The sequence below is a fragment of the Octopus sinensis genome, linkage group LG6 (assembly GCF_006345805.1).
Source record: "Octopus sinensis linkage group LG6, ASM634580v1, whole genome shotgun sequence".
NCBI classification, from domain to species: domain Eukaryota; kingdom Metazoa; phylum Mollusca; class Cephalopoda; order Octopoda; family Octopodidae; genus Octopus; species Octopus sinensis.
The window spans coordinates 25,426,202-25,439,551 of record NC_043002.1 but is presented as its reverse complement, the minus strand read 5'-3'; the positions used below and the strand labels follow the sequence as shown (position 1 = coordinate 25,439,551).

Below are 13,350 nucleotides of genomic sequence, written 5' to 3'. Positions count from 1 at the left end.
GTGGTGGAGTAGGTAGTGACAATGGTGGTGGTGGTGGTTAGTGATGGAGTGGTAGTAACAGTAGGGACAATGGTAGGGATTGTTGTGGCAGAGCTGTATAGTAGTCATGGTGTTGGTAGTGCTTGTGATTGTTGTGCTAGTGTCTGTGGTGTTGCCGTCAAAAATGGATACTGTTGTTGCTTGCTCTGTTCAAGCAAATCTATGATCAATCACATTCCAGCCTTAACCATCTCATTTCATACATCTTTCCAATTAGATATTTGCATGTTTTGTGAAAATCTTGGATATCACTTGCTATTTTTCATTCCACAGTTAAACTAAATTTGTTATATATAAATTTAAATATGCATACATAATAGGCGCAGGAGTGGCTTTGTGGTAAATAGTAGCTTGCTTACCAGCCACATGGTTCTGGGTTCAGTCCCACTGCGTGGCACCTTGGGCAAGTGTGTTCTACTATAGCTTCGGGCGACCAAAGCATTGTGAGTGGATTTGGTAGACGGAAACTGAAAGAAGCCCATCATATATATGTATATATATATATGTATGTGTGTGTATATGTTTGTGTGTCTGTGTTTGTCCCACCAACATTGCTTGACAACCAATGCTGGCATGTTTACGTCCCCGTAACTTAGCAGTTCGACAAAAGGAACTGATAGAATAAGTACTAGGCTAACAAAGAATAAGTCCTGTGGTCGATTTGCTCAACTAAAGGCGGTGCTCCAGCATGGCCACAATCAAATGACTGAAACAAGTAAAAGAGTAAAAAAGTATAATAGGCACAGGCATAGCTGTATGGTTAAGTTTGCTTCACAATACAAAATCATGGTCTCAGATTCAGTACCACTGCACACCAGCTTGTGCAAACATCATTCTACTGTAAACCAGAGTGAATCAAAGCCTTGTGACTGGATTTGGCAGATGGAAACTGAAAAAAAGCCATCATCAATCGATCAGCAAACAGATTAACTGATAAAATAGGCAGAGATGTAATGTGTGTTTATTTACATTTGCTCTTTGCCAAAAATCATTCAATTACAGATAATGATGTTGCTGTCATTTCCTCATGCTGGTTTTGTGCCTTTGAAGACATGTGATAAAATACCATATCCTTGACTTGTAAAACAGGTAAGTGCTAATGACAGGAAAGATAGGTTGTGAAACAATACCTCAATAACATTTTTATCTAATCCATACCAGTATGGAAAATGAAAATAAAAATAAATGAATGAATGAAATATATATATATATATATATATATATATATATATATATAAAGGGAAATTTTATGAAAAAAACAAAAGACGAAGACAGGTGGTGTACAAAACAAACAGATGTATTAGTATAGCACTCAGGAATAGGAAAAGTCTTTTACATTTCGAGCCTACGCTCTTCTACAGAAAAGTAAACAGAAAAAACAAGGAGAGAAAAAAAATTTGTGTAGTGGCTAATGATCTATCATACAAGATAACTGTCCAATCATGTCCATAGGAGACCATCACTAACTATTAGACAAGTCAGCCATGCCTATGCAAATATTTAAATCAGGGTGCAGTATATATGCATATACACATACATACAAATAAACATATGAACCTACACACACATACATATATTCATAAACATATCATCATCATCATTTAACATCATGTCCCATACTGGCATGAGTTGGTTGGGTCAACAGGATCCAACTAACCTGAGGGCTGCTTTAGCAAGGTTTCTACAGCTGGATGCCCATCCTAATGTTAACGAAGATGCCGACAACCGCTCGGTTCAAAGTCTCTCTTGACCAGAAATGGCCTGAACTCTTTGTATGACCACCCTCCCTATACATAGCTCCCTGTCCCTCTACATGGCCTTGCTTTGGCTTTTTGAGCCAATAAAAATTGAATTGAAAATTGAATTGAATTGAACTTTACAGAGTGTACTGGGTACTTTTTCCATGGCACTAGCACGAGTAGGGTCACCAAGTAACTAACAAGACGAGACCCCTTGACAGAGTGGGGAGGAGTAATATTAAGAGAGGTGACTTTGTGCCATGTGTAGAAAGGCTCAAGTAGGAAAGGGATACAAGATGGTGGAGATGAAGTATCTGTGTATGGATAGAGAGAGAATCGAGTATGGCTGGATGGGTAGGTAGGTCTGTGAGAGTGTGAAAGGAGTATACATTAACATATACTGGCCAATTTCAGAAAACTGAACCTCAAAGAGATGCAGGAGAAGACCATCCAACCTATACAAGCATGGAAAACAAAATGGACATAATGATGATGGCAATGATATACAAACCTACATGTATATTCATACACACACATATGTAGGTAAACATACACAGATATATGCACATATACAAACATGCATATATATATATACACACACACATTTGTATATGTATATATAAATACATATACAGATAGCAAAATCAATAGAATGTCAGACAAAATAATTTCTTATTCCCCCTCCCTTTAGTTATTGTATTTATTTTGAGATGCTCTGTGTTTCTTTCAATTACTTTAAATATAACAAAAAATTTAGCAAAATAACTTGGTTACCATTAAGCTAGTGTTAGGATACACAAATTATGACTCAGGTTTGGTGGAAGATTTTAATTCAAAGCTTATGAAAACAAGACATTTGTACTCAGAACCAGAACCGGTTTCAGCCAGGTTGGTAATGAAAGGGTCAAATCATATGATCCTGCAGGTCTGGCAATTGTCATCTGTAACATGGATTGAGGAGCTAACTTCTCTCTATAAGTCCCAAGCTCAACCATACTTTAATCCAAGAAAGCCAGTACTATTTAGCAACTATTCCAATAATAATGAGTATAAAATTGTACGTGCATTTGGTGTCCCAGATTTATAAGCAATATATATTCATTTTTTTGTTTTGCCATTTTCCTATGATAGCATGGCTTGGACAAGTTTATAGTAAAGCATAGTTTTAAAGATGGATGTCCTTCCAGTTGCTAACTCTTATCAGTTTTTCAAATAACGGATTACTTATCTTTGGAAGTATGGAACTACAAGATGATTTGTTAGCAAGGAATGCCAACAAATGTTAAAATCTGATTGCTCAAGACTTTCATGCAAAGAATTGGAATATAAACCTTCACAGACACACACACACACTTATACATACACACAGTACTCACTGCAGGTTTCCATACAAACCTGAAGCCACTTACTCAAGGCCACTGTAATATAGAATTTGAGACTATGAATAACAAAGTAACAAAATGAACTCCATATCTACACAAGCATGTATGTAGAAATGAATATATGGACGAATGAATGAACATATAGAGTATTTCAATAAGTTTAGACCAAATACACCATTATGTTGAACTTAATAATTAAGTTAATAATGAAAACAGGATAGCAAAATTAGGACACAAAGGAAGGGTTTAAATAAACAAGGAAACTACATACATATGTATGTATTTATGTTTTTCATTCAGAGATGTAATTAGTGCTCAATATAGATTTGTAATGGGAGAGGGAAGAATTATTCAGTGTGTGTATGTGAATATGTGGATGTATAAGTAGTGTGTGTGTGTGTGTGTGAATATGTGTGTGTGAATATGTGTGTGTGTAGGGGGCACAAGCATAGTTTCACACAAGCCATGATCTCGGTCTCTCAGTAAACATCACACAGCAACACATGGTCTGCATTTAATTGACATTATGAGAACATCATACATAGATGACCCTCTCTCTCACTCACACACACACACACACTAATTAATATGGATATAAACTGATAATTAGGTATATTACAACCCCCAATTTAAGCTAGAAGAGAGCAACAGACCAGAAACGCTGACTTGATAAAGACCTGTTTATTTTCTTTCAAATTACTTGTAATGATTAACATTATTTTACACTGAAAATATTAACAGTTAAATTCATATCTTTACTTATACGTATTATTATTATTATTATTATTATTATTATTATTATTCCTCCTCCTCCATCACAGAGTCTTCAGAGCTGCCTGCACTGCATACTCTTTTGATACTAACCCATCTGAGTGTGTTCCTAGTTCTCTAATACAAAGTTTTTGATTTTTAAAGTAATCTAAATTAAAATCTATCAAAATTCCATGTTAGTTTATGTGCCAAACATAAATTAAAATAGCTTAAAAATTATAAAATTATTTCAATAAATTCTTCATCATTTTTTAAATTACTTGAAACAAAGGTGTGTTCATTTTTTAATTTGTTTCAGTCATTAAACTACATCCATGCTGGGGCACCATCTTTTTTTTTTATTTATTTAAGTCAAGTACTTATTCTACAAGTCATTTTTTGTTGACCCACAAAGCTACAAGAACTGAAGTAAGCCGACACCAATTGTCAGATGGTTGTGGGTGGAGACAAACACAAACACACACATGCATGCATGCGCACGCACAAGAATTTAGAAATTTTGAGAGAATGTGAGATAATTTGCTTTTAATTGTAGAACTCAAAATAGATAACCCTGTAAATAATTGCATGTAAATATTGGGTCAAAAATCCCTTTTGGATACAAAAGGTCAAAGGCAGCCTTCTAGGTATCAAATCCACTCAACAAAGCATTGGTCAACTTGAGGCTATAAGTAGAAGATACTTGCCATAGGTGACTTAACCCCAAACTATGGGGGTTGCAAAGCAAGCTTTTTAACCACACAACTAAACTAATTAAGACAAACTTACAGTAACAATGCAACATTTTTCACTGTTGTTCAATTGCTATCATCAATAATATTAATATGCTAACTTTTTGTTTTTGTATGTACCTGTTGTGTGCGTCACACTTACTTCAAAGAAGTGGCAAAGCAAGAGAGAGGAGGACAGAAAGGAAGTAAGAGAGGGAGAGTGAGGAAGTGAGAGAAAAGGGGAGAGTGAAGGAGAATATGAGAGAGTGAGAGAGAAAAAGAGAATGAAAGAGAGAGTGAGTCGTGACGTCATTCATGTTGTATTTTTAAAAGTTTCAGAAATGAAGTAAGAGAGAAAGAGATAGTGAGTGGTGACAACATTCGTTTTGTGTTTTTAAAGGTTTCAGAGAGGACTTAAGAGAGAAAGAGAGAGAGAGTGAAAGAGACATTGAGTGGTGACGGCGTTTGTTTTGTGTTTTAAATGTTTATCACATCGCAAGAGAAGTAGATACATAGATACATATACATATTGTTAAATCAAAAGAAGGAGAGAAGAGGGACACAAAGAAAGAGACAGAGAGAAAGTGAGAGAGACAGTAGATACATAAATCCAAAGAAAAGTTCATACATAGATACATACACACAGAAAATATTGGATTTCACTTTTCATTACCACACAAGGATAAAATTAACTCACAAATGGCTGAGTACTCCATAGACATGCATAGCATTGTGGTTCTCAGCAGAATTTAAACTCAGACAGTCATAATATACAAACATTTCTCATGGCACCAGTACACTGTTTACTGATGCTTACATTTTTTTATGTTTTAAGTGAATTTTTGACAGGTCCAGCTAGTCTTAATGAATATAGATTACATGCATACACAAATATACATACACAGGCAGGGATGTGTAGTTAAGAAGCTCACTTAGCATCCATGCAAGTCTGAGTTCAGTCCCATTGCACAGCACCTTGGGCAAGTAGCTTCTACTAAAGCCCCAGGTTGACCAATGCCTTATGAGTGAATTTGGTAGAAGGAAACTGTGCAAAGTCCATTATACATACACACATACACATACATAATGGGCTGCCACGCATCTGTGCATGTATGTATGCATATATATATATATATATATATATATATATATATATGCATATATATATACTCATAAAGTAAGGATAAAAATTACATTAATGATAATTATCAAGTAGTCAGCATGGAAAAAGCAATTTATAGCAACTTATGTATTAAATTAACATTTTATATATTAAATTACATATTAAATTTATATATATATATATATATGCAAGTGTGGGTGTGTGTTTCTGTGTGTGGATGGGTGTTTCTGTGTGTGTGTGTGTGTGTGTGTGTGTGTTTCTTATGCTTGTCTCTCATCACCACTTGACAACCAGTGTTGGTTTCTTTATATCCTCATAACTTAGCAGTTCAGCAAAAGTATTAATGGTGATTTGTATAGCTAAAACCCTTCAAAGCAGTGCCTCAGCATGGCCACAGTGCAATGACTGAAACAAATAAAAGAGGAGACACAAACATACACACAGAAGTATCACACATAGAAACCTACACATAGAAAGAAACAGGCATACACACACACATACATACAAGCATATATATAGATATATATATAGATATATAAGCAGGCATAAACACTCATACATGCCAACCCACACATGCAAACATACATCTGCACACAGGCTTGATAACATGTACCATGCTTTTGCTGTTTTAGGTACCTCCGTAGTCAGAAGCAGATATAGACACCTTCTCAGTCCCATCATCCTTGCCCCAAGGGAGCATCAAAGATGTGACAGCTGGAAGGAGAGAGGACTGCACCGTCAACTGGTTGGTTCTTATTTTTAGCTGAGAAGACTGGCGCAATATGATATGAAAAGCTTGCTTAAGGACATACATAAATTTACATACATACATGCACACACAAAAAAAAACACACATGCACATAGATACACACATACAGAGATACGCACACATATTCACACACAGATAAACACAGAAATGCATAGACACATACAGAATCAGTATTTACTACCATCAGTCTAAAATACCATATTACAACTTAACATCTGCAAAACCAATAAAAAGCAGCCATGACAACACCACCATCCGTGCCCTCTTTCTTGACACCAGTTTAATATTGTTGTTAACATTGTTGTCGCTGCTGTTAGTAGTGAAAGTTATTTCCCCAAAACTATACTGCTAGTACTTTTACTACCACCACTACTATCATGGCCCCCAACAACTACCATTAATGCCATCAACATGTTTTCTCAGTATACAGCATATGTATAAGCACATGTGTGTGTGTGTGTATTCCCACACATATATCATCATCATTATTTGACGCCCTTTTTTTCCATGCTGGCATGGGCTGGACAGTTTCACAAGAACAGACAAGCTTGAGGGCTCCACCAGGTTTTATATCTGCTTTGGCATGGGTCCTACAGCCAGATGTTCTGGTCAATATAAAGATCCTTACCCATGAACAAAAAAAATCAACCAGCTTGGGGGGTGTTAACAAGTGTGTGGAAAACAAATACGAAAAAAATAATGCATGCTGACGACCCTGGGGGTGGGGAGGGAACTTTCAGAAAATTCACAAGATCCGATTTTTCCATAATAAATGGAAAAATTTTCCGGGTAAAATGGATATATATTGATTTTTTTTTTTATGGAATCCTATGCTTTTGGTTATGGAGAATCAGATTCTGAAACAAAAATTTTCAAAAATCACATTTTCAAAATTTCATTTTTTGTGAGATTTGTCTGTTATTTCTAGCATGTGGATAGCTGGCTTGAAGGCCAGAGGGAATATTTTCTTTTTTTACCTTGTTGAAAAATTGAAATTTTACAAGCTTTTTCAGAATTATAATCTTCATATTTTTCTATGTATTTCACCAAAAAAAAATCTGGAAAAAGTGAAAAATGAAAGGGGGAGGGGGGAATCGAAATTTTGAAATTGCAATTTTTGAAAATTTTTTTTTCAGAATCAGATCCTCCATAACCAAAAACGTGGTATTCCGTACGCTTTCCACACACTTGTTAACACCCCACAGGCTGGTTAATTTTTTTTTTTTGTTCCCAGGTGAAGGTCTTTATATTGACCAATGCTCTTACTTATATCAACCACTTAACAGACAGAGTGTACTAGGTAAATTTTATGTAGCACCAGTTCTGGTGAGGTCACCAAGTACCCGCAAGAGAGATATATATGTGGTTTCAGATTAGATAGAACACTCTACAATTGACATTTTTTCTCTCTGACAGCTGCAGAAGAAGTGCCAAAAACAAAAGCAGCCACTCTATATCACCTTCATTGACCTCACAAAGGCTTTCGACCTACTTAGTACGTCAAGAATGGCTGTACTCCAAGACTTCTCAGGACAGTCCAATTGTTCCATGTGGATACGAAAGGTGTCATTTAATTTGATGGCTCTTCTTCAGAGACATTCAACATATGCAGCAGTGTGAAACAGGACTGTGTGCTTGCTCCCATCCTGTTTGGATTCTTTTTGTAATCATACTGAAACATGCATTTGGAATGTGTCTATCTCCATACTAGATCAAGCAGGAAACTGTTTAGTTCAGTCAAGGCTGAAAGCAAAATCCAGGGTTTGTCAAGTACTCATCAGAGAAATGCTGTTTGCAGACAACACAGCATTGGACAGGACACTGAGGAACAAATGCAGTACCTTGTGAACAAACTCTCAAAGGTCTGCCAGGAATTCAGCATGAAGAAAACCAATATACTGGACTAAAGTGTCAAGCACCCTGCCACCTTCACTAACTACAAGTTGGAGGTAGTCCATGAATTCACCTAGCTCGGTTGTATCATTACTGATAATCTCTCCTTGGACCATGAAATCAGCAGGCAAGTTGGACAAGCACACCTCCTCATTTGCCAGGCTGACAAAAAGAGTCTGGAAGAACAGAAAATTAACAAACACTCAGAATGCTGTCAACAAAGCAAGTGTCCTCAGTACACTACTTTACAGCAGCAAAACATGAGCCTCTACTCTAGGCAGGAGCATCGTCTAAACATCTTCCACCTTTGTAGCCATATCAAGTGGACCAACTGAGTCACCAACACTGAAGTCCTCAACCATGCCAAGATACCCACCATATTCACCCTGCTCTAACGGTACCATCTGTGCTGGCTTGGTATGTATACTGTATGCCAGACAGGAGGAACCTAAAAGACCTCCTATATGGGGAATTAGCCACCAACACGTGGACAAGGATGACCTCATGTCTGTTTCAAGAATGTATGCAAGAGAGATATGAAGTCAAAAGATGTGGAAGTTGTGAGATGGGAGCAAATGATCAACCATGCTGGAAACAAGTACTACGCAAGGGGATAGAGTGAGGGGAAGAGAAACTGAAACTTGTCATTGAAGAAAAGCATGCTCAAAGATAGAAAACTCGAGAGCACCGGTGGAAAGCATCTTCAAATGGAGTCACTGCATGCAAGACTATCATTCCTATGTAGGCCTGTACGGCCATAGCTGATACTGAACCACCATCAGCAGCTGATACAAAATTCTCCAAGGGCAGATCCATGGTCTTCTGAGGCCAAGAGATGCCTATCATTATATATATATATATAAATAGAGAGAGAGAGTGAGAGATTGAGAGAGAGAGAAAGAGACTGGAATATTGCCCAACAGTACATGCCATATTATACAAGTTCACCCAATGATAGTACTATCGTAAGCATGAATCTTAAAGTTCCTTGATTTCAAATCTGATGTATATTAAATGATATTTATCTCTTGCTGGCTGCAGTACTTCTTTTATTTTTGATCCTACCTATTAACAGAACATTACCCTATACATTTTATATATTTTATATACACACACACACACACACACATACACAGAAACACAATCTCAGTGTGTGTGTGTGTGTGTGTTTAATAATTTACATTTTTCTCTCTATACTACTGTTGGAACACAACCATATATTCTTCATAAAACTACTCTATATCATTACTGGAACACTGTCATTGATGAAATACCACTTATCATTGATGGAGTTGTTCTAACACATTATTAGAGTTCACTCTCTCTCACACATACATATATACATACGAGCCCATGGTCAAATGTTTACATATGTCTATGTATACATGAGAGAGAGAGAGGAGGGAGTGAAAGAGAGAAAAGAGGAGAGATGGGAGAGAATGAGAGGGAGAGATCAGACACACACTTGTGAATCAGCTGATACACTAATGATAAATTTCATGTTATCCTAATGAAATAATTAGCAGTGATTAAATTTTCTCATAACATATTAATGACTAACATATCTCTGAACCAAAAATACTTCATGTAAAACTGATATATATATCATCACAGGTGCATACATCAGCACCATCATTATCATCATTATTTCTTTTTTCTGTTTTCTCCTGCTGGCATGGTTGGAGTGGAGGATCTATCACTGTCTGAGCCATTACTTATTGGGAGTCAATGCTCTCAGAATGAGTGGGAGGACCATGTCTTGCTTGAATGTTTCATTTCTGGTTCCATCAACAACTTTAAGAGTATACGTGGTCCCTTTCAGGTCGTTATGTCCTTGGCAAGACCATGAAGAGTGTGTGCATATATATGTACACACACACATATGCGTGCATGCATATTATAGATAGATAGATACATAGATATACATGTGGCTGTGACGTTAAGAAGCTTATTCCTCAGCCAGGAGGTCTTAGGTTCAATCTCACAGTATGCCACTTCAGACAAGGCCAACCGAAACCTTATAAGTGAATCTGGTAAACAGAAACTGAAAGAAGCCAGTCATATACATAGATGGGTGTGTGCATGTGCATGTATGAGTGCATGTGCGTATACCCTTGTTTAGACATCAGGTGATGGCTGTAAATGACCATCATCATCATCATAGAAGCAAGACTGTTCATTTCCAGTTTTCCATGAAAAATATGTTTGGCCATAGGAAAACCTTGCTTGGCAACAAGAAGAGCATCTAGCTGTACAAAATCTGTCTTAATAAATTCCATATGACCCATACAAGCATGGAAAAGTTTACATTAAATAATTTCATTATATAACTGTTTTTTCCATGCTAGTATAGACAAGAGGAAATGGAGACAGGATGTTAATGACCAAATGATCTTCATGTCACCAATCTCTACCTATTTTTTAAGGGATTTTTTTTTTTGTCATTTCAGAGGAATTCAAAAGTGAACAACTTAAAGATGATTTGCTAACAGGAAATCTCAACAAATATCACCAGTTATTTCCTGATAATTTTGAATGAGCCACAATAGCAAAGACATCATTTGCCACCAAAGATAAGCATAGTTATCTCTCTCTCTCTCTTTTTTTTTTACACACAAAATCATCAAAATTATTATTTAACATCCATCTTCTAATTTCCTTTGATCAGTGGAAAAATTGATTGGGAACAAAGGTGGGAGGGGGGTATCGACAGCAGATATGAGATGGTGCTGAGGATGATAGCAGATACAAAAGAATATTAATGATGAGGTAAGGTAGTCTTAAGATGTACCTCAGAGGAGAGAGTGAGATACTAAGAAGATAGAAAAAGTTAATCAGAGGAAAATAAAGTGGAAAGAGATGATATAGAGAATGAGAGATGGATGCTAAAGGAAGTGTTTCCAGGGAGGTAGAAAGGTGGTAACTTGTTGCACAAACAGGAAGAAATATTTACAACTTCTGCTGTCTTACAATTACAGCAGCTGAACAGTGCCATTGTTAGAAGATTGATGGAGGGATGAGTGTTAGAAAGATAAGAGGTGGCAAAAAGCTTCATTGGGACTGATTAAGTGCAGGAGCATAAACAGATTGCTTTTAAAGCCTTACTTTAATTGTGATAGATTAATCTTACCAAGTATATATGTGCATGTGTACACATGCATACATATACACACATACAACAGGTTTCTACTAATTTCTGTAAACCAAATTTTCTTATAAGGTGTGTGTGTGTGTTTGTCAGCAAGAATTGTTATCTGAGCACAGAAAACTACCTCAATAAGTCTCATCCAACCCATGCTAGCACAGAAAATGTGGTAGCAAAAACATCAGCAGTAGCAACAATGATATTAATGTGCCTTCATAGAACTGGGGCTGCACGGTCAAATATTTTCTTATTACCATGTATATGGGAGATGCTTCTACTTATTATTTGTATGAAATATGCAATGGTTGTCTTCACTGTCTGTTTGCACCTATTTGTTTATTTTATTATAAAGTTCTTATCTGCCAGTACACAAGTGTAAGCTAGTATTAAGAAAGTTTGCTGTGTATATATTATGTGATAGCTTACATTTTATAGAAACCATCAACTGCAGCTTTACCTTTGATTTTCCTATACTGATAGTTTTGCAATATAACAGACTTCTACACATGCTAATTCCTTACACAACAGCACCACCCTATAACAGCTCTTTCAACACATTTGGTGGTCTGGTTTTCAAACAAATTCTTTGGAATATATTTTTATTAGATCTTCGTTAGTCTTATCAGATTTGTTGCAATCCATATTAGATGCAACTCAAAGTCCCCTGTCACTGTGTAAGATTATACAGAGACAGTTTTCAAGTCAAATCTACAAAGCAAATGTTTTTATGTTCTTACAATAACTGCAGAGATAGAGAATTCCAGCTGTTTAGATGTGCATTATAACCATTTCTGAAATAAGCATGTAAAAGGAAGAAAATGGAAAAGTTCATGACTTTCCCCGAGATCAAAAGCAGTGGATGTAAAACAGGGACATGAAAAGCAGGTGATGTAATTCACTTTGACAAGAACATACCAGAACACTAGTTACTATCTCACATCTCTAAAATAACATTAACCGATTTCTCTTTTGGATTCAAATTCAAATACGGCATCCTGACTGAGTTATGGTTAATGGTACTTTGGGGGATAATTAAGAACAGCAAATTCTATTTCAACTTATATCAAACCGAAAAAATGCATACAACGGAAATACATAAAACTTTCTGCATTATGATTGATAGAAATCATTTTGAAATGAGTGATAAAAATGATAAATTACCCCCACCAACCTATAAGTTTTAGTAATTCATAAATCTCATTTATACTTTGGATTCAGAATTACTGGACATTATTGCCATAAACACCATTTATGTAACTGGTACCAAAATCTCTTACCTTATCACAGTGCGTAATAATGCGGATCGGGCTTCGTTATGGAATGTTATAATCACAGATGTTGCTGGTAGTTTTTCTTGGCTCCAATCTTTAGTGCAACTGGTAAATAGAAATATACACATTAGCATCAACATCGACATTGCCACCACTACTATCACAATTATCATCAACCACCACCATTACTACCATAATTATCATCTCCCAACAACACTGCATCAATTACTATTAGTACCACTACCACCACTTCTACCACCATCATCATTCCTACAACCATCAAAACCATTACTGCATCTAATACTTCATCTCTGTCACTTTCACAAACACTACCATTACCATTTCCAGTATCGCCTCACAGCTAAAATGCTGCCTCATTCACAAACCAACTGCCTTGTAGCTTTACAAAACTGTTAATCTACTCTTATTCTAATACAAAGAGCTACCTTCAAAAAGATGTGGCTTCTATGACTGCGGCAAAGGCAACCTATCCAGGAGCATGGTCACT

At 36.3% G+C, this 13,350-nt stretch overlaps 1 protein-coding gene across 1 annotated transcript in view; it reads right to left on the bottom strand.

The window, feature by feature from the left end:
* Positions 1-13,350, bottom strand: part of LOC115213375 (polypeptide N-acetylgalactosaminyltransferase 2) — a 158,698-nt gene that overhangs the window by 76,819 nt on the left and 68,529 nt on the right. The window contains exon 3 of the mRNA XM_029782320.2: positions 12,849-12,947. Coding sequence (XP_029638180.1) covers positions 12,849-12,947 — 99 coding nt within the window. The remainder of the gene's footprint in view (positions 1-12,848; positions 12,948-13,350) is intronic.